The sequence below is a fragment of the Mobula birostris genome, chromosome 9, assembly GCF_030028105.1.
Source record: "Mobula birostris isolate sMobBir1 chromosome 9, sMobBir1.hap1, whole genome shotgun sequence".
NCBI lineage: Eukaryota > Metazoa > Chordata > Chondrichthyes > Myliobatiformes > Myliobatidae > Mobula > Mobula birostris.
In genome coordinates, this window is record NC_092378.1 from 39,142,378 (window position 1) to 39,170,326 (window position 27,949).

A 27,949-nucleotide genomic window follows, 5' to 3' on the forward strand; every position below is an offset into this window, starting at 1 on the left:
CCACACTCAGGTTGGAGGAACAACACCTTATATTCCGTCTGGGTAGCCTCCAACCTGATGGCATGAACTCTAACTTCCGCTAATGCCCCACCTCCCCCTCGTACCCCATCTGTTACTTATTTTTATACACACATTCTTTCTCTCATTCTCCTTTTTCTCCCTCTGTCCCTCTGAATATACCCCTTGCCCATCCTCTGGGTCACCCCCCCCCCCGTCTTTCTTCCTGGACCTCCTGTCCCATGATCCCGTCGTATCCCTTTTGCCTATCACCTGCCCAGCTCTTGGCTCCATCCCTCCCCCTCCTGTCTTCTCCTATCATTTTGGATCTCCCCCTCCCCCTCCAACTTTCAAATCCCTTACTCACTCTTCCTTCAGTTAGTCCTGACAAAGGGTCTCGGCCTGAAACGTCGACTGCACCTCTTCCTAATTAACAAACATTATATGGTTTTCAACTTAAAGCAACTGTAACGAAAACCAATTTCCCCCGGGATTAATAAAGTATGACTATGACTATAAATAGCTTTATTCTGTTTATAAATAGCTTTGTTCTCTTCACTATTGCTTCTTCATATTCCATGTACATTATTGTTAGTATAGATAAGAACCTCCATCTGCTTAAGAATAAATACTCAGTCTTTCCCATATAATATTATGACTACTTATTCTTCAAATTTACCCAGTCTGAGCCTTGTTTTGTCAACTTTACCCCACTTGCACTCCAAATCCCCTAGCTGGTGACGCCAACCTCATCTGTTGGAAAGGGTGTGCTTTTCTCATGAAGATGCTTGGACTAATCAGGAGACAAAGGAAGATCTGTAATGACTGAAATCTATTCATAGTTTATATTTTCAATTTTTAACCCAGAGTACAAATTGATTCAGAATACCAACACTACCGACCAACTGATGATCATCTTAACTGGGAGACCAACTTTCTTTGCACATCAAAAGACCGCCAGACTGGAGTAGTCACTTGCTGATCACCAAGGTAGCATTCTTCTGGCCACCAGGAATGAGAAATCTCCCAGCCTTTTTTTTAAATCAGCAAGTAACCAAATTTTCTACTTATTTAGCCTAGTAAGTCATGGTGGGAAGGACAGCCTCAGGAAGAAAAAGGGGTTAGTCCCGATCTCATCAGAAAGGATCAGATTTCTTTTGAAATATCATCAGATAATCTAAATAAATTACTTGATGTAGAATTCTATGTATTAAAACCATTTATGTAGGTTATAAAACATTTTGGTGCGATTATGAAATGTGCTTGGTAGAACTCCTAATGAAGATATTTTTATTCCCCTATTTTTTAAGAATAAAGTGAATTCTGTTGTTAGACATTGCCTCTCCAATTGGGAGGTGTGTATTTAACAGTGGAGTCATCAGTATGCATAAAGATTGGACTTAAGACTACCTATAAGCACCAATAAAACCACCACAGTGTGGGGTTTGTCAATAAGAGTTCAAGAGGACCACTAAACTTCCACTGCAAATTACAGTCCTGACTCTCATGTCGGACACTGAACAATGAACTCTCAGGTAGAGAATGAGTTGGACTTTCTGAACCACCAACATACTTTGGAATGTAAAGTGGTATTATCATACTCAGAGAAGATATCTTTGGGCTCAGAGTGGGCTCTGGTAATGCTCCAATTAACATCACATGGAAATTCCTCGCATTCTTCACACAAAAAGGCAACACTGATCAAAGGGCTTGTCAAAGCCAGAGGGAAATTGGAAGGAGAGCACCTCATCACCTCCAGAAAAACTGAAACAATGTGAGAGAAATTGCTGGGGCAGCACGGTGGCATAGCAGTTAGTGCAACACTATTACAATGGCAGCGTCCTGGGTTCTATTCACGCTGCTGTCTGGAAGAAGTTTGTACATCTTCCCTGTACAGGTTTCCTCCGGGTGCTCCAGTTTCCTCCTACATTCCAAAGATGTAGAGGTTTTTGGTTAATCGGTCACATGGATGGTATTGGGAGGTGCAGGCTTGTTGAGCCAAAAGGATTTACTACTGTGCTTTATCTCCAAATAAAAATAAATAACAACCTCGCTTATCTCAGTGGTTTCTTGGCAAAATCTGCACAATCATCAAGATACAAGTTAATCCCAAATCAAAAATATGATTTCTGATTCACACTGGTAGTGCAAAAAGCACAAGTGTACATATGCCAAAAATCCTTAGAAAGCTCTTCCGAGGGAAATGAGAATCAATACTGCTCAAATATAAATTCTAAGCACATACTTTAAAAACGTAATAATAGATAAACACTGAACTAAGCTCAGGCAGAGTCTCCTTCTGCCTAATGGAAAGTTCAGAATCACCTTTTCATGGATGGCTCTTCTGTTGGACGGTTGGACCAAGACCTTGTACCCTGCACCGGTCAGCTCCTTGATGTGTTTTGGAGCCAAGGGCGCTCGTCTCTCCCAGGCATTTATGTCCTCCCTCCGCAATGCCAAGACTGCTTTGTGATGTTGGTATCGAGGATGGCCATACCGCCGGTACAAGCTCAGTGCTTGGTTCCTTTGCTTCAGCAACCAGTACATCTTCAAACCTGTTTACAACTAAAGCAGAAAACAGACCAGACTTACTTTTGGAAAGATTCAGGAAAAATAATAAAAGTACAGCAGTAGAAATGTATGATTCATGTGTCAAGTCATTGTGTACAAAGGAAAAAACACACCTTAGTAACTGATTAATTGAATTGACTCTGTAATTATGATGTCTCCGCATATCTTCCACCAATGCACTGTAAATATGAGTATCTTCATGAAGACCTAATGAAACTGTGGTATTCCAGCACCCATGGGACTTTCATGGAGACAGATTGGGAAACTTTACTCCTATTTATTGTATATACAAACACAGTTACACCTCCCTCCTTTTGCAGCTTACAAACTGGTTATAATGAATCTTCCAGTAAACCTGGCCAGTTGAAAAGGAGCAGAAAATATACAAACACTCCTGGTCCCAGCTATGCCCACAAACTTCTTCACATTCTTGATCCAATATACTGGAACTGTCCTTGCTACAGCTATACATCCCACCAATGGTCCGGATGCCAGCCCTGACAGCACCTGGATCCCGATTTCTGGCTGTACACCACACGTGCATTCTGGACCCCCCCCTCCCCCAAAGCTCACCTTCTGGACTAATGAGTGAGATAACAGACTATCAAGATTTCGGAACAACTGGATGTTGGGCAATGATTCAAGAGGTGATCAAGTTAAATATTAGGCTGGACCACCAGGTTCAAGCACAGTTATTACCTTACAACCATCAGGCTCCTGAAATGCCATGGGTAACTAAACTCACCACTACTCTGAAATGATTCCACGAGCTACAGTCTCACTTTCAAAGCCTTGACATCTCATGCTCTTGGTCGTGTTTTTTTATTTCCACAATTGGCCTTCTTCTGCACATTGGCTGTTTGTCAATCTTCTTGGACATTTTTTTCATAAATTCTATTGTATATTTTCCTATAAGTGTCTCCAAGCAAATGAATCTCAAGGCAGTACATGGTAATATATACATACTGTGATAATAAATTTTCTCTGACTTTAGAGACCATAGGCTGAACAGCCTCTTCCTGCATTTTATGATGCTATGATATCAATTTTTCACCAAATCTATGAATCCTTAATTAAGATGGCATGCTTTATTGGATTAGATCATGCAATGGCTTCACGCAGTGAACTCAGCACCTTGCACACTTCCTTGCCCATGCAACTAGGAGATCTGACATCCCAATTCTATCCTGCATTGGATACAGCACCAAATGCTGGGGCAATTGGATTGAGCTGACGGGCAGGTTGTGCTTCATCTTTAGCATTCAGCAACTTTTACTTAAATGAAAGTCAAAGAAAATAAGTATTTTACTTTTTATGAACTATATGTATTCAGGAAAAAAATCATTTCAACTATTCTTCAGTTTTTATAATTATCAGTTACTTAGAGCATGTGTAAAAGGCCTTTGGCAGAACAAGCTCCTGAAGACTATAAGGGCAATCTGGGGCAGGACATTACTTTCTTCCACCACCTGCAGTCAATGCTCCACCTCATGAGAAATCTAATGTGGTGAGGCCTCCAGGACACTAGGAACAAAGCGGGCATGTAAGCTGATTGTGACTATGGATACCCACAACAGCTTATGTAACAATCACTGCAGTCTAATACAGCATGGTCCATTACTCATTACGGACTCGACAGGATGTGACCTGATTAAGCAGATCCTCTTTAACTTATAAGAATAGAAACTTCACATCTCATAGTATTCTGCTTTTATACTGTTGTCCTGTGTCTTTCACAGCATGCACTGCGCAACAGACCAGAAAGAAAATTACAGTTACAATTCTTACACATTTTTCCTGAACTGATTCCTGGGATGGTAGGTCTGATGAATGAGAAGGCACGCTCTTGCTTTTATTTCTTTGTTTCTATGTGGATAAGTCACCAATTTTGGGTACCAATTGGCAGAATTTCAATCATATACCACCTCTATGATTTTTAGGCAATTTTTAATAAAAATATCAAAATTCCTTTAAAAAATTGCTGGATTATTTTTCCTAAAGCCCTAGGAGGTGTATATTCCTCAACCAGCATTGTGCTATGGCTTTTTTTTTTCACATACATTCCCCACTCTCTCCATCTCCCCTTTCTGCTCGGCATATTTGCCTTCTCATTTTTCCAGTTCTTACAAACGATCCTGATAGTCTCTCTCCTCACTGATGCTCCTGGAATACAGAGATCATTCAACATTACTTGTTTTTGTTATCGGTGAAGGATTCAATGCCTTTTACCTCACAATTATTTAGAGGGAAACAAATTCTGTTGAGATCTGATGCAAGAGCCTTGCTTGCCTCAATCTGCTCAGGAAGTGGAGGCACTAATGTGCTTTCCTACTTAGGGAAGTGATATTGAGGGACCAGGTAAGGTCATCCATGGTGTGAATTCCCAGGAACTTGGTGCACTTACTGTCCCTATGGAGGAGCCATGTATGCACAGAAGGGGATGGCTCATCTGCATGTTCCTACTGTCCACAATATTTCCTTGGTCTTCTCCACCCTCAGACTTAGATTGTTGTCCTCACACCAGTCTACCAATCGCTTCACTTCCTCTCTGTACTCTGACTCATTATCGTTGTTGATAAGTCCAACTACTGTTGTGTCATCTGCAAACTGGATGATAGAGTTTGAGCTGAATCCTGCAACACAGTCATGCGTCAGCAGTGTGAACAGCAGCTGGCTAAGCACACAACCTTGGGAAGTGCCAGTGCTCAGCACAATGGGACTAGAGACATTGCTGCCTACACAGACTGACTGCGGCACTTCTGTTAAGAAATCCAAGATCCAGTTACAGAGGAAAGTGTTGGGACCCAGCGAGGATAATTTCCCCACCAGCTTCAGGACTATGATGATGACAAATGCCAAAATGAAGTCTATAAACAGCAGCCTGCCATATGAGACCCGTTTCTCCAAGTGGGATAGAACAGAGTGGAGGGCAGAGGATATGACATCACTAGTGGATCAGTTAGAGTGATAAGTGAAATGGAAAGGGTCCGATGTAGCCAGGAGAAAGGTTTTAATGCACTCCATGACCAGCCACTCAAAGCATTTCATAATGGTTGACGTTAATGCCACCAGACGATAGTCATTTAGGCAGGTTACTGTCACCTCCTTTGGCACTGGAATGATCGTTGCCGCCTTGAAAACAGAGAGGACAATATACTGTTCCAGAGAGATGTTGAATATATCGATCAGCTGGGCTGCAGTTTGTCGGAAACTAACCTGGTATATTATTGGGTTCCGCAGCTTTGCGTGGGTTGACCCTGACTAATGTCTTCTTCATGTGGTGCACTCTCTTCTAATGTTAGAGAAACCAACTCAGGTTGAGTGATCATTTTGAAAAACATCACAAACAAGAGAAAATCTATAGATGCTGGAAATCCAAGCAACACACACTCAAAATGCTGGACTCATGACCCATCCTGATGAAGGGTCTCGGCCCAAAACTTCAACCATACTCTTTTCCATAGACGTTGTCTGGTCTGCTGAGTTCCTCCATTCTGTATACCTGTGTGATTGTGAGCACTGAGTTGCCTCCACATCCCAATCCTGCTCTGACCTCTCCGTTCCTGGTTTATTACGTTGTTCCAATGACAGACAATCCAATTTCAAGGTACAGAATCTAACCTTCCAACATTACAGCCATCAGGACTCACCAAGCAATTTTATCACTTCCAATATTAAACCTTTACAGTTTGTAAGATGTTGGCCGGCTTTCTGGAAAAATTCTAGTATTTTCAGGTATTAAGCAGCTGCAGTGTAATGCTTCTCCACTTCGAAAATCAGAGTTCCAATCTCCATCTCCCTTTCTCCACCTCCCATTCTTTCATTGATGTTTCCATTCAATTCCTTCTATTTACACTTGCTATAGGCACATCATCTGCAGTTAACAAACCTTCACTACCCTCTCTTCAATACCATGTGGAGAAGACAAAGAGAATATAGGTGATAAGTCTTAGGCGTAAAACAAATAATATGTTATCTCCACCTCTCCCATTTTACTTGCAACTTAAAACATGACTTCTAACTTTCTCCAATTCTAATGAATCACTATCAACCCCAAACTGCAACTCTCTCTCAATCTTTCCACTTGTACTGCCTGACTCAAAATCAGGTTTAATATTACCTGCGTATGTCATGAAATTTGTTAACTGACAGGCAGCTGTACAATGCAATACATGATAATACAGAAAATAAATAGGTAAATCAATTACAGTAAGTATATATGTATATTAAATAGTTAAATTAAAAATAGTGCAAAATCAGAAATAATAAAAGTGAGGTGGTATTCATGGGTTCAATGTTCATTCAGAAATCAGATGGCAGAGGGGAAGATGCTGTTCTTGAATTGCTGACCGTGTGCCTTCAGGTTTTTGTACCTCCTTCCTGACGGTAACACTGTGAAGAGGGCATGTCCTGGGTCACGGGGGCCCTTAATGATGGACACTGATTTCTGAGGCACTGCTCCTTGAAGATGGCTTGGATACTATGGGGATGAGCAGCCAAGAGAGAGCTGACTAACTTTACAACTTTCTGCAGCTTCTTTCAATCCTGTGCATTGCCTTCCCCCCATACCGGATAATGACACAGCCAGTCAGAATCTCTCCACGGTACATCTGTAGAAGTTTGAGTGTTTTAGTTGACAAACCAAATCACCTCAAACTCCTAATGAAATATAGCCACTGTCTTGCCTTCTTGACTGAATATTTTTTTTTATTTTTATATCTGCTGTATTTTGATTTGGAAGCTCAAAAGTGAAAGTTGTGGGAGCATCAACCTCAGTGCAATGTTAACGTCCTTACTGCGTTAGAAATTTCTTACGTTTAACGATTTCAAGAGCAGCATTAATGAAACATTGCACAGTCAGAGCTCCAGCCTTTGTATCAAACAGCAACCTTAGGCTCCATTTTCACTCACAGGGGGAAATACAAGATCTCATAACAGATCTTCATTGGTTTTTCTTTCAGACAATACCACTAACACAAAATTATTCCATTATTCATTTCAGTGTATCGTATGAGATCTTGCTGTGCACAATTTGTCAGCCACACAGTTAAAAGACAAAACATTTAGATAGCTTAGAGATCATTCAGAAAAACATATGCTTCTCCCTTACTTGTCAACATGCCGCCCCAGATAACAAGCAGGGTCCATTTTTATGGACAAACATAAATTGATTTTGTTCACAATTTGGAAAATACGCACAAATCACTCACTATGGTAACTACAACACCGATGTAGTATAACAAAAGACATCAAACTAGTACAAACTGATAAGAAAAACAATTACCAAAACTACAGAGTGGAAACTAGTTCCTGTTGCTAGTAGGAACAAATGTACTGCAAGTACACACAAGTTCTGAATTTAAGAATATTATAGGAGCCTGTTCATATATAAGAGTGCCCATAGGTTGGGCGCTCTTAACCCAAGGATGGCCTAAATCTGTCTCTCTCTTTTATTGTGTCTGCTTGTAGTAATTTCCAAGATCTTTTAGATTAAGATTGGCTTTATTTGTCACATTGAAACATCAAAATATACAGTGAAATGCGTTGTTTTTGCACCAACGACCAACACAGTCCGAGGATGTGCTGGGGGCAGCCCACAGGCGTCACCATACCTCTAGCACCAATATTTGGTGCGGACAACTGTGCTACCCTTTGGAACGTGACAGAAAATGATAGCGCACAGAAGAATCCCACACGATCACAAACTAATTCAGACAGCAGCAGGAATAGAACCCAATCGCTGATCACTGGCACTGTTAAGTGTTGCGCTAACTGCTATGTCACCATGCAGCCGCCTAGGCAACTGTCCTGGAAGCTATTTTTCTACAGATACGGTGCACCATTTTAATTTGAGGCAAAAATTATGCCGACAGCACAATGTACTGCCAAAAGGCTTTACCTCAATAAAATTTACTGCTGTCATTGTAACAGAACTCTATTGACATGATACTCCTAAATCTAACCTGCCTTCACACATTCCACCTGTTGATACAGTATACTTATTTAAGGTTTACTCATGAACATGGAAGCCAATTTTCAGATTGCAATAAGGTTCTTACACTAAGCAGATAGGCATCTGTCTCACCAACATGAAAGGTCCCATTGAAAATGCTGACAGCATGCACAGAGTGGATGTTTTCAGGCCAAAAAAGTTCAGTGTAAACCTGTCGTCACTAAGGGGAAGGGCAATGGTGTCCAGCAGATATGAACAACAGGCCATGTTGTCTCAGTATCTTTTTGTTCATTCACCAAGATTGGAAAGCCAGGAGATCACATACCAGTTCTCATTAGGGGTGTTAGTGGTGGAGAGAGTTAGCAGTTTCAGGATCCCTGGGCATTAACATCTCAGATGACCTCTCTTAGGCCCAGTACTAGATTCAATCATGAAGAAAGTATTCCAACACCTCACCTTCTTAAAAGCTTAAGGAAGTTTGACATCTCTCCAAATACTCTAATAAAGTTCTACAGATGCTCTTTTGGTAGTATCCTGACTGACTACACCATGGCCTTGTACAGCAATTCCAACACATGGGAATGCAAGATACTACAGAGAGTTGTGGACACAGCCTCCCCACTACTGACAGAAAAACAGCCTCAATGTGGGAAGAATGGATTAGATTGATCCTGGAGTACGCTAAAAGGTCAGCACAACATATTGGGCCAAAGGGCCTGTACTGTTCTATATTCTACAGGAGGCACCATCTCAATAAGGGAGTATCTACTATCAAGGACTCCACAACAGAATCAGGGTCATTGGCACTGATAAATTCTGTGAAATGTGTTGTTTTGTGGCAGCAGTACACAAGACAAATAAGTTACAAAAATAAATAAATAGAATGAAAATCAATCAATGGCAATATTCATGGTCATTCAGAAAACTGACGGGAATCAGAAATTACAGGGGAATAAACTATTTCTAAAGCATAGCATGCGGGTCCTTAGGCTCACGTGCCTCTTCCCTGATGGCAGTAACACAAAGAGAACATGTCCCAGATGTTGAGGGTATTTAATGACATCCAGGTCATGCACTCTTCTTGCTGTTACTGTGGGTCAGGAAGTACAGAAACCACGTTTAATATCACCAGGTGCATGCACAACTACTTTTCTACAGCAATTAGGCTCTTGAACAGACCTGCAGGACCCCAGTCCTACCTCAGCAATGCTACATTACATACCATCTCTTGCACTACCATTGGCTTGTCTTGGTTTTGCTTTGCACTACTTAGTCTTGTTTTGCAGTTTTGTTTTCAACGTCCTGTATCATTGTTGAATAATTTCGGTTGTGTCGTCTGAAATTACGTGATGCCACTGTCAGTTTTTCATTGTACCTATACCTCACCATAGTCGTGCACATAACGATAAACTCAACTTGAGATATTGGATGCATCTCAGTGTAGACTGAGATTTACAGGACCAAAACGGCAGCTTATTCACTAAAGGATGTACACTGGGCAAAGCAACATTTCAGACCGGCACTCTCTGCCCAAGTAGCTCACCTCAACATTGAAATATCGTGGCGACGAGAAAAGAGCAAAAGGTCCTAAATTTCGGAGACACAAGTGAGACCGCAGACGCTGGAAATCTGGAGCAACACACACACACACACACAAAATGCTGGAGGAACTCATCAGGTCATCAGATGTGTCTGACCATTGAGTTCCTCCAGCATTGTGTGTGTGTTGATGAAGGTATTAAAATCCTCTTACACAAAAAGGGAGTTTCACAGGAACATTATCAAAGTTGAAACGGGATCACCAAAGAAGGAATTCGGGGAAAATAACCAAACAGGGATTAAAAGCAAGCATTTACAGAATGTGACTACAGGGGACATGGAGCACGTGGAGGCAGAAGAGACTTAAGTTTAATTTGCTATTGGGTTCGGTACAGACATCGCGGCCGAACGGTTAGTTCCATTGCTCTACTTCCTTTATGCTTTCATATTTTCTATGAAACGTCTCATGTCATACTTCAAATAGTGAAAACTTCTCACGTCCTTTTATTCGCCTGTCAGGTTGCAAACGCATAGGGGATATCCTACACGTGCAGAGATTGGAAGATACCGCTTTTCCCGACGTGACTGAAAAAGATATACCGAAAAAAAATGTACATTCACCAATTCCCGAGGTTACTAGCGGTACGAATTCCAAATATAGCAGTTCTGACGCTAAGTGCAGCTTTAAAGTTATCTGACGAGGCGATCAGCTCCAGCGCCAGCGCCGCTTCTCATCCATTGCTCTGCCATCCCGCTGAGATTTCGGATGAATCGGGCCCGGCTGCTACAAGCGAACGGCGAAGAACCACCGGCTTCTGCAGAAGTGCGTCACATGCAAGCATAATAAGAGAGAGGGCATGAAATTGGTAACGTTGGCGCACACTCACCTCGCCGCTGAGCAGAACGGCAGAAGAAACCGTAGTGTCGGCCAAGGGAAGGTTGCGAGTTCGGGGCTATTATCGGATCCTGTGAAACTGACACCGCGACCATACCCAATTGCGCGTCAGAGCAAGCACTGCCTCCTCAGCGGCAGCACCGGCACACACAGCCGTGCAGGCTGTGACCTGTCCCAGGAGCCGGGATATGTCCAGATTAGCTTTTGCCGTGGCTACTTTAATTGTGCCGAGGAAGCTCGAATCCTCTCGCCATAAACTGAACTGCAGTCTGTTTTCTGCCGGTTTAAATTGTATAAATCCAGATGTCTGGCATATATACTCAAAAACACGGCGGAAAGACAGTCCATTGGTTGCAAGGAGTCTGTGCCGGTGTTTATGTTTTGCACAGGCTGTAAACCTCTCTCCAGTTTGTTCAATCAGTGTCCTGAATTGCTTTCACCCTCTTGAGTTGGTACAGATTCTCCTGGAATCTGTTATCTTTGACCTAGATGGTAGAAATTCCAGCCCCACCACTCGGGTGCAGACAACTGAACTGGAGGAGTGAGAAGACCCCGGAGTTAGTTAACACAAAGACGTTCTTGGACTGGAAACTCCCCGACGGGAGAAAAGTAAATGGTCCAAAGAGACTGAACAGTCGAGATTCACCGGCAGCCCCCCCCCCACAAAAAAAATCATGGGGGATGTAGGAAGTCCAGTCGCTCTCCCAAGACTGAGCGTGTACACATTCTTTAGCAACACATGTCTCAGCTCGCGTTGGGCTTTTATTCCTCTCCATAAATGCTGCCTGACCTGTTGAGTTCCTCCAGCATTTTATGCTGCTATGGATTTCCAGCATCTACAGAATCTTTTTCGTGTTTTAGTTAGGGATTATTTAGCACAGTCAGTGCTATTCCCAGCCAAACCACCGTGAGATACTAGAATGGAGAACAGATCAGAATCAAGTTTATTATCACAGACATCATGAGCCCTGTGATTTGTTGTTTGTATTAGCAGTGCAGTGCAAGAATAAACTTTACTGTCATTGTAATCATTCTGTGCTGTGTCATATGTCTTGACCTCGGCAATTTGCTCTCGGCAATTTTTTCTACACAAGCGGTTTGCCATTGCTTTTTTCTGGGCAGTGCCTTTACAAGATGGGTGACCCCCGCCATTATCAATACTCTTCAGAGATTGTCCTCCAGGTGTCTGTGGTCGCATAACCAGGATTTGTGATTTGCACAAGCTGCTTCCGTGGCTTCAGGTGACCCTGATTGGGTGGGGGTGGGGGGTCGGCTAAGCAAATCCTACACGTTGCCCAAAGGAGACATGCAGTTTAGCAGAAAGACAGACAGCCTTCCTCCTTCTTTGGTAGAGATATATCTCTACCCAGCGCCCCCCCCAAAGATTACTATAATTTACAAAAAAAACAATAGTGCAAAAGAGGAATATTGAGGTAGTGTCCTTGGGTTCATGGATCATTCAGAAATCTGATAGTGGAGGGGAAGAAGCTGTCCTAAAATGTCGAGTGAATTGAGATCAGATAAGCAGTGGCTACTCACTGATGGTAATGTTATAAATAGCATCTCAACTTGGTCATTGACACAACATCCTTCTCTTCATTCCAGGAGCAACTGTCCAATTCAACCTCCTCAACTGGAAAGCTGAAGGCATCATGTACAGACAGAATCCTCACCAAGATAGTGGCAGTGAGGAACTTATGTGACAATGAACCTCAACTCCAGTCACTTGCCAGAGATGTTACAACCATGACGGTACTCAAGGATGGAGATCAATTCAAAGGGGCTTCCCTGCTGCTGACTGCAGAGGCAGATCCTCGCACAGTCTTGGGTCACTGCCAAATACATTACAATTGATGATGTGGACAGTGAGTTTTAAATTTAATTTAGAGATACAGATGCAGCATGCTAACAGGTCCGTCCGGCTCATTAACTACTAACCTGTACGTCTTTGGAATGTGGGAGGAAACCAGAGCACCTGGAGGAAACTCACATGGTCATGGGATGAATGTACAAACTCCTTACAAACAGCAGTGGGAATCTGCCACAAAAAGCCAGATCTCCTGGTGGCCACCTATTTCAATACTGCTTCCCATTCTCATTCTGACATGTCAGTCCATGGCCTTCTCTACTGTCACAATGATGCCACACTCAGGTTGGAGGAGCAACACCTTATATTCTGTCTGGGTAGCCTCCAACCTGATGGCATGAACACCGATTTCTCAAACTTCCTCTCTTTCACCATTCCCCAGTCCTGTTTCCCCCTCTCACCTTATCTTGTTACCTGACCATCACCTCCCTCTGATGCTCCACCCCTTCCCTTTCTTCCATGGTCTTCTATCCTCTCCTATCAGATTCCCCCTTCTCCAGGCTGTTAACTCTTTCATCAATCAACTTCCCAGCTCTTTACTTCACCCCCTCCCCCTCCCAGTTTCACCTATCACCTAGCACCTTGTACTTCTTCGTCCCCTCGTCCCACCTTCTTATTCTGGTGTCTCCCCTTCTTCTCCAGACCTGATGAAGGGTCTCAGCGCAAAACATTGACTGCCTTCTCTTTTCAATAGATGCTGAGTTCCTCTAATATGTTGAGTGTGTTGCAGTGGGAAATGAACCCAGGTTGCTGCCACTGTGAAGCATTACGCTACCATGCTGTCCTCGTATGGATTGTTCCCAGTGGAGAAATTGTTAAGATGTCGCACCTTCATAGAAATGCTCCTAGAACAATGTCATAGTGGGCCATTGGATAAAAAGCCACGGTTGTGCAGTTAAAGCTGTAGAAATAGCCCTAAACTTCGAAGCTACCATTTAGAGGCTCTGTGAGTATCAGATGGATGGCTCAGAGGGAAAGAGAGAGAATTGCAGATACAAACTGTCATTCTTAATGCCATACCAGCTTTAACCTTAAAATTAAAGCAAGATAGACTGTATAAGTCTCAAACAGTATTTTAAAAACTGCAGGTGTTAGAAATCTGCAGTGAAAACAGGAGGCACTGGAAACATTCAGCAAGTCAGGCAGCATCTATGAAAAGAGAAACAACCTGTGAGAAGGGGGATGGTAATAGAGGAGATGGAAGAGTGAATGAGGGAGCCATGGGTGAATGATGAGGAAATTTGTCCAGTGGTGTTCTGAGTACTTCCAGCATTTTCTGTTTTTATTTCAGATTTCCATCATCTGCAAGATTTTGCTAATCTAGCATAAGTTTTGTTGATGTAGCCTGATTACCAAAAGAGTTATGCAACACCATTTAGTGGCTGAGAAGTTCTTGGCAGCAGCCACTGAGGTTGATTCCACTGGATATCCTTATTGAAATAGATGACAAATTCATTATTACAAAAATGGAAATGAGGACTTGCAGGGCTGGTTTAAGAGGAGCATTAAGAAGGTAATCATTCTGTTAACTGCCAGTTTTATCTCTGCAGCAATTAATGTGCAAAAGCAACAAGATCTGGAGATCAGCAGATGTCTGTGTGAAGCAAACGTCAGTGTAAACCAATCAGCAAGTACCAGAGTTTTGAAATTCTTCTCACTTCTTTTATCCACACCCCCTTCAAAATGCAGACTTGATTATACATTAATGACAACATGTGTTTGTAACACAGTTATTATTCCAATAAGATCTTGCCCATTGAATCCTAGTAAAGGCACATAGTGATCTCAAAGCAAATAAGTGTGCCAAATTTTCCTGGAAACATTGTTTGTACCATAGCTGTAACTTTATCTGAAAGGCTGCATTGTTAGCACGGTACTGTTTCACCCCCACATTCTTCTGCTGAATTAGATCAAGCCCACAGTATTATCCACGATATATTAAAAAAAACATTCACATACTTTATCCAAGGAAGGTGGGACTTGTATAGAAGGGATGGTTTGCACCTAAATTAAGGAGGGACTAACATCATAGCAGGAAAGTTTGCTAGTGCTCCACAAAGAGTTTAAACTAGAGTTGCAGCAGGATGGGAACCAGAGTTCCAGAACCGACAGTGGAGTGGTTGTGGCAAAAGATGTTGTTAAGCCTACATACAAGGTCAGGAATCAAAAGTTTGTGCATGGTGGGACTAATGATCTGAGCTCTGTAAGGAGTATTGTCGGAAAGGCGGATAAGCTTAGGGCATGGGCCAGCAAGTGAAATTATGACATTGTAGCCATCAGTGAAACTTGGTTACAGGAGGGGCAGGACAGCTCAATGTCCTGGGGTTCTGTTGTTTTAGAAGTGATGGAGTGGGAGGATTTAAATGGGAGGTCTGGCATTAGTAGTCAGAGAAAATGGCATGGCTCTGCTCAGTCAGGACAGACAGGAGAGCTCAGCTAGTGAGGCTTTCTGGGTAGAACTGAGGAATAAGAAAAGTATGACCACATTAACGGGATTATATTATAGACCACTCAACAGTCTGTGAGATATAGAGGAGCAAGCTTGTAGAGTTTCCAGACTGTTGCAAGAAAGATAAGGTTGGGATAGGAGGTGATTTTAACTTAGCAAATATTGACTGGGACTCCTGTACTTTAAAAGGGCTGGATGGGAAAGAGTTTGTCAAATGTGTTCAGGAAAGTTTCCTTAATCAGTACATTTGAGTCCCAATTAGGAAGAGTGTGATACTAAATTTCCTATTAGTGAATGAGACAGGGCAGGTGTCAAAAGTTTGTGCAAGGGAACACTTTGCATCCAGTGATCATAATGCCATTAGTTCCAAGGTTATTATGGAAAAGGATAAGTCTGGTCTCCTTGGGCTGAGTTCTTAAATTGGAGAAAGGCCAGTTGATGGTATCAGAAAGGATTTGGTAACTGTGAATTGGGAGAGGTTGTTTTCTGGCAAGGGTGTACTTGGTAGGTAGGATGCCTTTAAAAGTTAAATTTTGAGAGTACAGAGTTTGTATATTCCTAGTTTTTGAGAGAGATTGAGGCCCACATTAAGAAAAAGGAGGTGAACAGCAGGTATAGGTAGACAGAAACAAAGGAGGTGCTTGAGGAGTATAATCAATGCAAGAGAACACATAAGAAGAAAATCATGAGGGCTAAATGCAATCAGGCGTTTTCCACTGAGGTTGGGTGAGTCTAGAACTAGAGGTCATGTGTTAGGTGTGTGAAAGATGAAATGTTTAAGGGGAACAAGGAGGGAAACTTCTTCATTCTGAACGTGGTGAGAGTGTGGAATGAGTCAGGGCAAGTGGAGGATATGGGCTTAATTTCAACATTTAAGAGAAATTTGGATAGGTACCTGTATGACAGGAGTGCGGGGGGCTATGGTCCAGGTGCAAGTTGATAGGACTAGGCAGATTAATGGTTTGGCAGAGACTAGATGGGCCAAAAGGCTTTCTTCTGTGTTGTAATGTTCTGTGTCTCTGTGACTTTATATAAAAGAAAAACGGACTTGTTGCTATTTGTATGTCATCTTCATGGAATGCTTTTCCGTCTACTTATCATAAGGAGAGAGTGTGGTATGCAAGTAACATGAAAGGGCTGTACAGCACAGAAATAGACCCTTCAGCCCACTATGTCTATGCTGACCATCAAGCATATTTAAACTAATATCAATTGCCTGTATCAATTCCATACCCCTCTATGACCCATCAAGATGCTCTTTAAATATTAATATTTTGCCTGCCTCCTCCACTTCCTCTGGTAGAATATTCCAGATACTAACTACTGGGTGTAGAAAAACTTACCCCTCAGATCCCCTTGCCTTAAATTTATGCCTTCTAGTTTTAGATGCTTCTACCATATGACAGGCTATCTATGCCTCTCACAATTTTATATACTTCTCCAATGCCATCTCTCAACCTCCCTTGCTCCAGATGATCCAATCTCCTCTTAAAGCCCTCCACTCCATGCAACTTCCTTATGAATCTTTTCCACATCCCCTCCAGCCTAATCCTACCTTTTCTGTAGTCTAGCAATCAGAATACTTGAAGTCTTACCAATATGTGTTCAGCTGTAACATATATCCCAACTCCTGTGCCTCAGCTAATAATGCTACTGTCTACCTGTGTTGCAATTTCAGAGAACCATGTACTGTACCCCTTGGGAATCTCCGCTCAACAACACTCCCCAGGAGTCTATCAGGAATTGTGTATGTCTTTACATAGTTTAACTTAAATGCATCACTTCACTCTTAAATTCCATCTACCATTCCTTGGCCCACTTTCCCAGTTGCCGAAGATTCTTCTGTCATCTTAGGTAACATTTTTCAGTGCCCACTATACCATCTACATTCTTACACAAATCGTTAAAGTACATGGAAGCAACATAGGATTCGGCACTGATCCCTGTAGTACAGGGGCCTCCAATCTGTAAAATAATCCTCCACTGCCACCAGCTGCCTTCTACTGCCAAGACACGTTTGTATCCAATTGGCTAGCACATCATGCATTCTAAACTTCTGGGCCAGCCAACCATGTGAGACCTTGACAACTCTTTCCATCCTTCTCTCATCATTCCTCTTGGTCTCTTTGAGTATCATGCTGACTATCCCTAATCACTCTTTGCCTTTACAAATCCTCTTTCTCAGAATCCCTTCCAATGATTTTCCCACAGCTCACCAGCCTGTAGTTCCCTGGATTTTCCCTGCTGCCTTTCTTAAATATATGGACAACATTAGTTACCCTTTGGTACCTCACCTTTGACGAATGAAGATACAAAACTCAATGCCGGGGCCCTATCAGGAACCTCCCTAGTTTCCCATAACATCAAGGTCAGGCCCCTAGGATATGCCTATTTTTGTGGTTCAAGGCTCCAAAACCACTTCCTTTTAATATTAAGATGTTCCCTCCCCTGAATTCAACATCTTCTATGTCCTTCTCCACAGTAGATACAGATGAGAAGGTAGAAGTGACAAGGGACTGAAGGTTATGGAATCTGATAGGACAGTAAGGTAGAACAAGGAATCAAGGAATTGAGATAGGGAGGCCAGATGGGAATAGTAGGTGAGGGGAACAAGTGGGGGTAATGGGAATGAAACAGGGTCTGGGGCAAGTGTAGGAAAAACTGGGTGGATAAGAATGAGAGAGAACAGAATCAGAGGGGAAGCAGTTTATTGAAAGTTGAAGAATTCAACATTCAAGCTGTTGGTTCGTCGACTACCCAGATGGAATGAGAGGTGTTATTCCTCATATTTACATTTAGCCACACCCTTGTCATGGAGGCAGCCAAGGACAGACATGTAAGCATGGGAATGGGGAGAAGGGTTAAAATAGCTAGCAACTGAGAGATCCAGATGGTAGCAGACAGAGCACAACAGTTGCTTGGTGATGCTTTGTGTCTCATCTCACCCATCTAGAAGAGGCCACTTCAGGATGACCAGATTCTATGTTCCACCTTTCTCTCCTATCTGATTTCAACATCTTCAACCCTTTGTCACTTCCACAGCACCTGCCAGCTTCTAACATCATTTGCATTCTCCCTTTAACCCATCTGCCTTTCATCTCCCCCACTTGAATCTATTATTACCTGTTAGATCTTGCCCTACCTCCCTACTACACCTTTCAGTCCAAATGAAGGGACTCGATCCGATTTAGATTCAGATTTATTTATCACATGTACATGGAGGTATAAAGTGAAATGTCTCCATTGTGTTAGCAACCAACAGCCCACAAGTGTCAACACATTCCAGCCCCAACTTTACCATGCCCACAATGCTTGGCAGAACAACATAGAACACATCAAACAACAAAACAACAGTAAAACTAGTTGATGAGTCAGCTGGAGGCCGAAAGACAGCTGGTTCTAGGGTTGGAGGACTGTGTATGTGCATGAGTGTCCTTTAAAACCTTGTGATTGAGACTTTCATTCCTAAAAAAAAGTTTCAGACAACTTTCTGAGGCTATAGAAAACACTGCCACCTGGTGGTACAGGTCACTTTTGTCCTTCACGCACGGAGTTCCCAGCACTGTACTGGATATTGGGTTGGGGAATAGAGAGCTTGCAAAGAATTGAGGCACAAAGTTCAGGATGGAGGCACAAATTGTCCCAATCTTCCTGCAGTGGGGGTGGGAAGGGCAGAATGAGGTAGAAGAGAAAAACCTTATAAAATGATAAATACCATCTGTTAGCAATAATATTTTCAGGATCCGGTCTGCATCTTTCAAGTGGATTACAACAATGCCATCTTTACCCAACACCACATGACATATGGGCAATGCACATTTTAACTCCCTACTTTTTACAAGACTGATGGAGTTTAAATTGCTCAGTATTAAAATAGGCTCACTTTCCAGGACTTTACAACTCATGATACAAGTCTTGTTTACTTACCTTTTTATTTGTACAATTGTCTTCTTTTGACAGACCTGTTTGTCAGACTTCGCTTATGCATCATTTTTCATTAATTCAATTGTACTTCTTTATCTTCCTGTAAATGCCTGCAAGAAAATGAAACTCAAGGTAGTATATGGTGACATAAATGTACTTTGATAGTAAATTTACTGTGACTTTGATTTGACTTTGTTAGTGGCTTGCAATTTCCAAGAGAAGCAGTTGGCAGCATGACTTTGTTTGAACTAGAACTAAGGCTATTTACCCCCCCCCAATTAAAAAGGTACTATAATTAGGAATAGGTTTCTCAGTTTAACTGCTGGATTGGTGTACGATCAGATAGCAGTGAGCGAGGGCAAGTCATGTGCACACTTCTTGAGATGCTGTGTTGTTCACCCAATAGCAATGGAGTGCTTTGTTCATTAGAGTGCAGTCACAGGGGCTTATTAGTTGAGGTTGTGGGTCCTACTGAGCTCTAGTCTTGCTTATTTCTCCTAAAAACGAAGTGGCCCCTACCTGCAAAAATTGCTGAAGGCCATTCCAGAGCTTGAGGTTTGTTTCCATGACACTTTCAATAACTAGACTCACTTCCAGGAGATAGTGGCACTACTATCTACACTCACCACTCTGCCCAGAGTTTAAATAGTTTATGAGAAAGGAATGGCATTGATGTGGTGTCCGCGATAGACATCAGACACTTGACACCCTTTTTGAAGAGCGGGAGGATATTTTCTCTTCAGCGAGCTAGAAATCATTCAAAGAATCAGAATCAGAATCAGGTTTATTATCACCAGCATGTGATGTGAAATTTGTTAACTTAGCAGCAGCAGTTCAATGCAATACATAATCTAGCAGAGATAAAAAATAATAAACAAGTAAATAAGACCATAAGATATAGGAACAGAAGTAGACCATTCAGCCCATCGAGTCTGCTCCGCCATTCAATCATGGTCTGATCAAATTCTTCCAGTCATCTCCACTCCCCTGCGTTCACCTCATACCCTTTGATGCCCTGGCTAATCAAGAACCTATTTATTTCAGCCTTACATACACCCAATGACTTGGCCTCCACGGCTGCTCATGACAACAAAATTAATTATGTATATTGAATAGATTTTTTAAAAAGTGCAAAAACAGAAATACTGTACAGTATATTAAAAAAGTGAGGTAATGTCCAAAGATTCAATGTCTATTTAGGAATTGGATGGCAGAGGGGAAGAAGCTGTTCCTGAATCGCTGAGTGTGTGCCTTCAGGCTGCTGTACCTCCTACTTAACGGTAATAGTGAGAACAGGGCTGGGTGCTGGAGGTCCTTAATAATGGACGCTGCCTTTCTGAAACACTGCTCCCTGAAGATGTCCCGGGTATTTTGTAGGCTAGTGCCCAAGATGGAGCTGACTAGATTTACAACCTTCTGCAGTTTCTTTCGGTCCTGTGCAGTCGCCCCTCCACACCAGACAGTGACGCAGCCTGTCACAATGCTCTGCACAGTACAACTACAGAAGTTTTTGAGTGTATTTGTTCACATGCCAAATCTCTTCAGACTCCTAATAAAGTACAGCTGCTGTCTTGCCTTCTTTATAACTACATCGATATGTTGGGACCAGGTTAGATCCCCGGAGATCTTGAAACCCAAGAACCTGAAGTTGCTCACTCTCTCCACTTCCAGGTTGTTGCTGCGGCACCACTCCACTAGTTGGCAAATCTCACTCCTGTACGCCCTCCCGTCACCACCTAACATTTTACCAACAATGGTTGTATCATCAGCAAATTGATAGATGTTATTTGAGCTATGCCTAGCCACATAGTCATGTGTATATAGAGAGTAGGACAGTGGGCTAAGCACACACCCCTGAGGTGCGCCAGTGTTGATCGTCTGCGTGGAGGATATGTTATCACCAATCCGCAAAGATTGTGATCTTCTGGTTAGGAAGTTGAGGATCCAATTGCAGAGGGAGATATAGAGGCCCAGGTTCTGCAACTTCTCAATCAGGATTGTGGGAATGATAGTATTAAATGCTGAGCTATAGTCCATGAACAGCATCCTGACGTAGGTGTTTGTGTTGTCCAGGTGGTCTAAAGCCATGTGGAGAGCCATTGAGATTGCATCTGCCGTTGACCTATTGTGATGACAGGCAAGTTGCAGTGGGTCCAGGTCCTTGCTGAGGCAGGAGTTCAGTCTAGTCATGACCAACCTCTCAAAGCATTTCATCACTGTGGATGTGAGTGCTACTGGGCAATAGTCATTCGGGCAGCTCACATTATTCTTAGGCACTGATAGAATTTTTGCCTTTTGAAGCAAGTGGGAACTTCTGCCCATAGCAGTGAGAGGTTGAAAATGGCCTTGAATGGTTGAAAAGTCGAAACAAAATAACGGTCAGCATAGACTCAGTGGGCCAAGAGCCTGTTTCCAAGTTGAATGACCGTAACATTCAGTAACACTTTCTCTGTAGCCATATTAGCCAGTATCTGTACCCATCAGTGTGCCCATAGACTAAACCGTTCATAGGAGAGGAGAGTACGGGGACTAGAGCCAGGGCAGTGGGGAAGGGCTGAAGATGATATACGGGTATTTAACCTTGATTTTCATTTCCTGTTTTCCCTTCCTCATCATGTTCTGTCATTTACAAGACAAGAGTCTGCCATTCATTCTCGCTGCCTTCTATTAATGTTCTGTTGTGATTTTGTCTTTCCAGTACCCACTTTTACAGGCTCGAACTGATGGTCAGCTAGCAGGTGAAGATGACAGCATTCATAACCATCAGCTCAGATACTGTCTATTTTTAAATTTAAAAAATATTAAAATGTACAAAGGAAGAAACAGTATAAAATTTTCAGATTCATGGTCAATGCATTCAGGAGTGTACTTTAAAAAAAACATGAGCAAATATTGCACCATTACCCCTCACTTGGACCCCTGGCATGATAACCCTCCTCATTGTTAGGAGGCTTCCACACCCAAATCTGCCCATCCGTTTCCAATACCACAAGCAGTCTATGCTGTGGTCCTGTCCCATTGAGCCTTAGCACTGGCTGCACAAGACGTCAAAGCATCCCTCAGTACGTACTCCTGCAGCTGCTTCTGTGCCAGTCTGTCGCATTCCCTTACAGACAGCTTGTTGAGCTGGAACACCAATAAGTTTCGAACAGACCAGAGGGTGTCTTTCACTAAGCTGATGAACTTCCAGCAGCACCTAATGCCTGTCTCAGTGCATGACCTTGGAAATAGCTCACAGCTCTGTTATGCAGCTGCTGGGGATGAACCAGGTCTCAAACCCTTACATCCATCCCCACAGCTTCTTAGCAAATCCACAGTCGGCAAAAGGGCAGGTGGCTATGACATTCCTACTGCAGTGGGGACCATACGTGCAGTGTGCACTGGGGACAATATGTCATCTATAGAGGAAAGCTCCTACTGGTAGGACCCATCTCTCCACCAGTCAAGGGAAGTCTCAGCTACTGTCACTGTGAAAAGCCGAGGAAGCTGAGATGCAGAGTCATAGAGAGATGTGGTGCAGAAGCAAATCTCTCAGCCCATCCATCTTTACACTAATCTTACCCCAACCCAGTTTTCTCCACTTAATTCCATCAACTCTGCCATATTCTATTACTCACTTGCACAATTTTTATTGGCCAATTAACACACCAACCCACATATTCCGGGATGTGGGAGGAAACGCATGTTGTCACAGAGAATGAGCAAATTGCATGCGGGCAGCTTTGGAGGTGGGATTGAACTAGGGACATTGGAGATGTGAAGCAGCAGCTCTACTAACTGAGATCCTTCGTCAGGACTAACTGAAGGAAGAGTGAGTAAGGAATTTGAAAGTTGGCGGGGGAGGGGGAGATCCAAAATGATAGGAGAAGACAGGAGGGGGAGGGATGGAGCCAAGAGCTGGACAGGTGATTGGCAAAAGGGATACGAGAGGATCATGAGACAGGAGGCCCAGGGAGAAAGACAAGGGGGGGGGGGGACCCAGAGGATGGGCAAGGGGTATAGTCAGAGGGACAGAGGGAGAAAAAGGAGAGTGAGAGAAAGAATGTGTGTATATAAATAAATAACGGATGGGGTACGAGGGGGAGGTGGGGCATTAGCGGAAGTTAGAGAAGTCGATGTTCATGCCATGGATGTCCAGTCCCTATATACTTCCATCCCCCATCAGGAAGGTATGGCCGACCTATTGTCTCAGCTTGCTCCTGCCCCACCGAACTCGTTTCTGCATACCTCGACACGGTTTTATCCCCCCTTGTTCAATCCCTTCCTACCTATGTTCGTGACACTTCTCACGCTCTTAAACTTTTCGATAATTTTAAGTTCCCTGGCCCCCACTGCTTTATTTTCACCATGGATGTCCAGTCCCTATATACTTCCATCCCCCATCAGGAAGGTCTCAAAGCTCTACGCTTCTTTTTGGATTCCAGACCTAATCAGTTACCCTCTACCACCACTCTGCTCCGTCTAGCGGAATTAGTCCTTACCCTTAATAATTTCTCCTTTGGCTCCTCCCACTTCCTCCAAACTAAAGGTGTAGCTATGGGCACCCATATGGGTCCTAGCTATGCCTGCATTTTTGTTGGTTTTGTGGAACAATCTATGTTCCGTGCCTATTCTGGTATCTGTCCCCCACTTTTCCTTTGCTACATCGACGACTGCATTGGCGCTGCTTCCTGCACGCATGCAGAGCTCGTTGACTTTATTAACTTTGCCTCCAACTTTCACCCTGCCCTCAAGTTTACCTGGTCCATTTCCGACACCTCCCTCCCCTTTCTAGATCTTTCTGTCTCTGTCTCTGGAGACAGCTTATCCACTGATGTCTACTATAAGCCTACCGACTCTCACAGCTATCTGGACTATTCCTCTTCTCACCCTGTCTCTTGCAAAAACGCCATCCCCTTCTCGCAATTCCTCCGTCTCCGCCGCATCTGCTCTCAGGATGAGGCTTTTCATTCTAGGACGAGGGAGATGTCTTCCTTTTTTAAAGAAAGGGGCTTCCCTTCCTCCACTATCAACTCTGCTCTTAAATGCATCTCCCCCATTTCACGTACATCTGCTCTCACTCCATCCTCCCGCCACCCCACTAGGAATAGGGTTCCCCTGGTCCTCACCTACCATCCCACCAGCCTCCGGGTCCAACATATTATTCTCCGTAACTTTCGCCACCTCCAACGGGATCCCACCACTAAGCACAACTTTCCCTCCCCCACTCTCTCTGCATTCCGCAGGGATCACTCCCTACGCAACTCCCTTGTCCATTCGTCCCCCCCATCCCTCCCCACTGATCTCCCTCCTGGCACTTATCCGTGTAAGCGGAACAAGTGCTACTCATGCCCTTACACTTCCTCCCTTACCACCATTCAGGGCCCCAAACAGTCCTTCCAGGTGAGGCAACACTTCACCTGTGAGTCGGCTGGGGTGATATACTGCGTCCGGTGCTCCCGATGTGGCCTTTTATATATTGGCGAGACCCGACGCAGACTGGGAGACCGCTTTGCTGAACACCCACGCTCTGTCCGCCAGAGAAAGCAGGATCTCCCAGTGGCCACACATTTTAATTCCACATCCGATTCCCATTCTGACATGTCTATCCACAGCCTCCTCTACTGTAAAGATGAAGCCACACTCAGGTTGGAGGAACAACACCTTATATTCCGTCTGAGTAGCCTCCAACCTGATGGCATGAACATCGACTTCTCTAACTTCTGCTAATGCCCCACCTCTCCCTCGTACCCCATCTGTTACTTATTTTCATACACACATTCTTTCTCTCACTCTCGTTTTTCTCCCTCTGTCCCTCTGAATATACCCCTTGCCCATCCTCTGGGTCCCACCCCCCCTTGTCTTTCTTCCCGGACTTCCTGTCCCATGATCCTCTCGTATCCCTTTTGCCTATCACCTGTCCAGCTCTTGGCTCCATCCCTCCCCCTCCTGTCTTCTCCTATCATTTTGGATCTCCCCCTCCCCCTCCCACTTTCAAATCTCACTCTTCCTTCAGTTAGTCCTGCCTGAAATGTCGACTGCACCTCTTCCTAGAGATGCTGCCTGGCCTGCTGTGTTCACCAGCAACTTTTATGTGTGTTGCTTGAATTTCCAGCTGCAGAATTCCTGTTGTTTGCTCTACTAGCTGAGCCACTGAGAGTTGTCATATTGTGATTTACCTGATACAACAGGTCTGCAATCAGGGAAATCTCAACAGGCAAAGATTTCATGTGTTCTGCTCTGGTTATGAGGTCTTTGATTCACGGCAAGACCTTTAGTGACTGTTAAGATGACATATAGCAACACGTACTTTGTTTAACAACTTGTTGGAAAGTTGGCATTCCTACATTTACAACTCCCCTAAGAATATTATCCTCAGTGACGTGCTTAGGTCTCAGAATGCAGAGAAACTTTTTAAATTCAAATACAAAGTGTGACACTGGGAAGTCAAACAAACAAACTAACCCAGTTAATAGCCAGCAAATACTGGGGCATATTGTTCCTCAGAAAGGAGATAGGAATGTAGATAAATAAGAAAGATATAATTCCCCTCAGGAGTCAAAATCCAAGGCAAATTGACTGAAAATAAGTGGCAGGGTGTTGAGAAAAATAATATTTTTTCAGCCAGATTGTGGTAGCAATATGAAATTCACTGGACGAGTGATATTGGGAGAAGCCATCATCACGTATTTTTTACTGTCCTCAGAACTTAAAGAAGTCTAACCACATTGCTGGAAGGAGAAATTGAGTTGGATTTTGTTTTCCCCAAGCAGTACAGATGCAAAGGGCCAAATGGCAACCTTTTCCATTATGCGTTTTCTACAGTTCAATTGTGCCTGACTAGGTGCACCATCCCATGTCCTGCATACCACGATCAGATGCAGACGGCCTGGAGTCAGCATGTGAGAGTTCAAAGGTAGGAAGTTCTCAGGTAATGTAATCAAAGTCCCAACCCAGACAAAAGGCAAAGCTGCAGATGGAGCTTTAGGTTATCAAGTATTTAAATATCTTCAAAATGCATCTGACATTGAGACATCCAAAAATATTAAAATTGATATATGATTAAAATTTTGAAATGAATGGGTTTTCCTAACCTATGCCTGATATAAATTGATATGGAATGGGAAAAGCAATTATCCCACCAGCCTCTCAATAAGTCTCCAATGTACACATTTTACAGATAGTATCTGAAGTTGTAGAAATTTCCTTTGGTTTCTTCAGTATGTGACCAGAATACACATAAATTAAGGTGTTTGCTGGCCTGGGCTAGCACCAGTGGCATCAGCAGTTGGTCTGCCACCTGTCCTCAGGGGAGGGAGAGATAAGGAACACAATGAAGCAATATTTGAATATGTTAATGAAGGAGCCATCAGTCTGGGTATTGTCAAGATCGGCTCCCCCTTTGAACCCTGAACTGTTTGAAGTGATGGACAGGCGATTTGGAGATGTGTAATGAAGGGACGGGAGAGAGAGCTGTCTGGAGCGGCTCCCCCTTTGAACCCTGAACTGTCTGAAGTGATGGACAGGCGATACCCCAGCAGGGGGATAAAAAGGGACAGGTTCGCTAAGGCAAGACACACACGACACCACGAGGTAACGAGACCCTGGAAGCGGTGCCCCCCCGCAAGTTGGTGGGAGTCGTTTTAGAAGGCTGGTGGCGGAATCAAGCCTTAAACGCACAGGGTGGAAAGGTACGATCGGCGGGAACCCGGTGTGTGTCCGCCCTTGCTTGGGTGCCGGGTTCACTGCAGAGGATCGACCGCATCTGGAGGAGGGGTCACAGTTGGTGACCCCAGGTGACATCACAAAGGACCCACCCGAAAGCTGCTTGTGAGCAATATCGCAGGTCTGTGAGTGGAAGCCGTTTTGAATGATCATTCGTTCTCGTTCTCTCTCTCTCCTTCCCCCCACATTGTCCATCGCCATGGCAACGATTACTACAAACTGAACTAAATTGAACCGGACTTTGTGTCACTTTGAAATTGGTCATTTACCCCTAGACAACGATAGAGTTTGATTGATCCTGTTATCTTAATTCTGTGCACATGTGTGTTTATCATTGCATTTATTATCCTTTCGATTACTGTGTTGCTTGTTTCTTTAATAAAACTTCCTTAGATCTAGTAATCCAGACTCCAACTGAGTGATCCATTTCTGCTGGTTTGGCAACCCAGTTACGGGGTACGTAACAAGTAGAAGTTAGCCCCAATGTTTTGCAGTCTCTTGGAAGAATGTCAAGGAGGGGAAGTGAGGACGTGTATTTAACTCAATGATTATTCTTGTATCACAGACAACAAGGCTAAAGCAGACTGCAGTAACTTCAAAAGACAATTGGACACAAACTCAAAGGAAAAATCCACTGAACTGGATCACTGTACAGAAAAGATTCATTTCCAGGTCTACAGGAAAAGAACAGAGGCATATCTAAGAAGTTCTCTTTGAAGACTGACATAGATCCATAAGACTGTAAGACATAGGAGCAGAATTATGCTACTCAGCCCAGTGAGTCTGCTCCATTATTTTATCATGGCTGAAACATTTGCTTCTCAACCCCATTCTCCTGCCTTCTCTCCGTAACCTTTCATGACCTGACTTAACAAAAATCTATCAACCTCTGCCTTCTATGCACCCGGTGACCTTGCTTCCACAGCTGCCTGTGGCAATAAATTCCACAGATTCACCACCCTCTGGTTAAAGAAATTCCTCCTTGAAAAAGTATCTAGTGCTTTCTTGGTGTATATGACAAATAAACTCTTCCTGGACTTCCAGCCAGTT

General features: G+C 43.4%; 1 protein-coding gene and 2 long non-coding RNA genes across 4 annotated transcripts in view; 2 read left to right on the plus strand and 1 right to left on the minus strand.

Annotated features, from left to right (window-relative positions):
* The window catches only part of aass (aminoadipate-semialdehyde synthase), an 83,458-nt gene extending 72,198 nt beyond the window's left edge, over positions 1 to 11,260 (minus strand). The window contains exons 1-2 of one of the 2 annotated variants that reach the window (XM_072267868.1): positions 10,948 to 11,260; positions 2,323 to 2,562 (exon numbers count right to left, since the gene is read on the minus strand). In XM_072267868.1, coding sequence (XP_072123969.1) covers positions 2,323 to 2,544 — 222 coding nt within the window. In that variant the 5' untranslated portion in view covers positions 2,545 to 2,562; positions 10,948 to 11,260. Of the gene's footprint in view, positions 1 to 2,322; positions 2,563 to 10,681; positions 10,860 to 10,947 lie in introns of those variants that run through there. The other variant, XM_072267869.1, reaches the window with a different exon arrangement.
* LOC140202695 (uncharacterized) lies at positions 10,757 to 22,015 on the plus strand. The gene is made up of 4 exons (XR_011887168.1): positions 10,757 to 10,883; positions 12,561 to 12,820; positions 14,114 to 14,335; positions 21,894 to 22,015. It is a non-coding gene; the product is annotated as an uncharacterized lncRNA (long non-coding RNA).
* A 942-nt stretch (positions 22,016 to 22,957) lies between these two features.
* LOC140202696 (uncharacterized) lies at positions 22,958 to 27,600 on the plus strand. The gene is made up of 3 exons (XR_011887169.1): positions 22,958 to 23,006; positions 25,881 to 26,090; positions 27,465 to 27,600. It is a non-coding gene; the product is annotated as an uncharacterized lncRNA (long non-coding RNA).
* Positions 27,601 to 27,949: the final 349 nt, after the last annotated feature.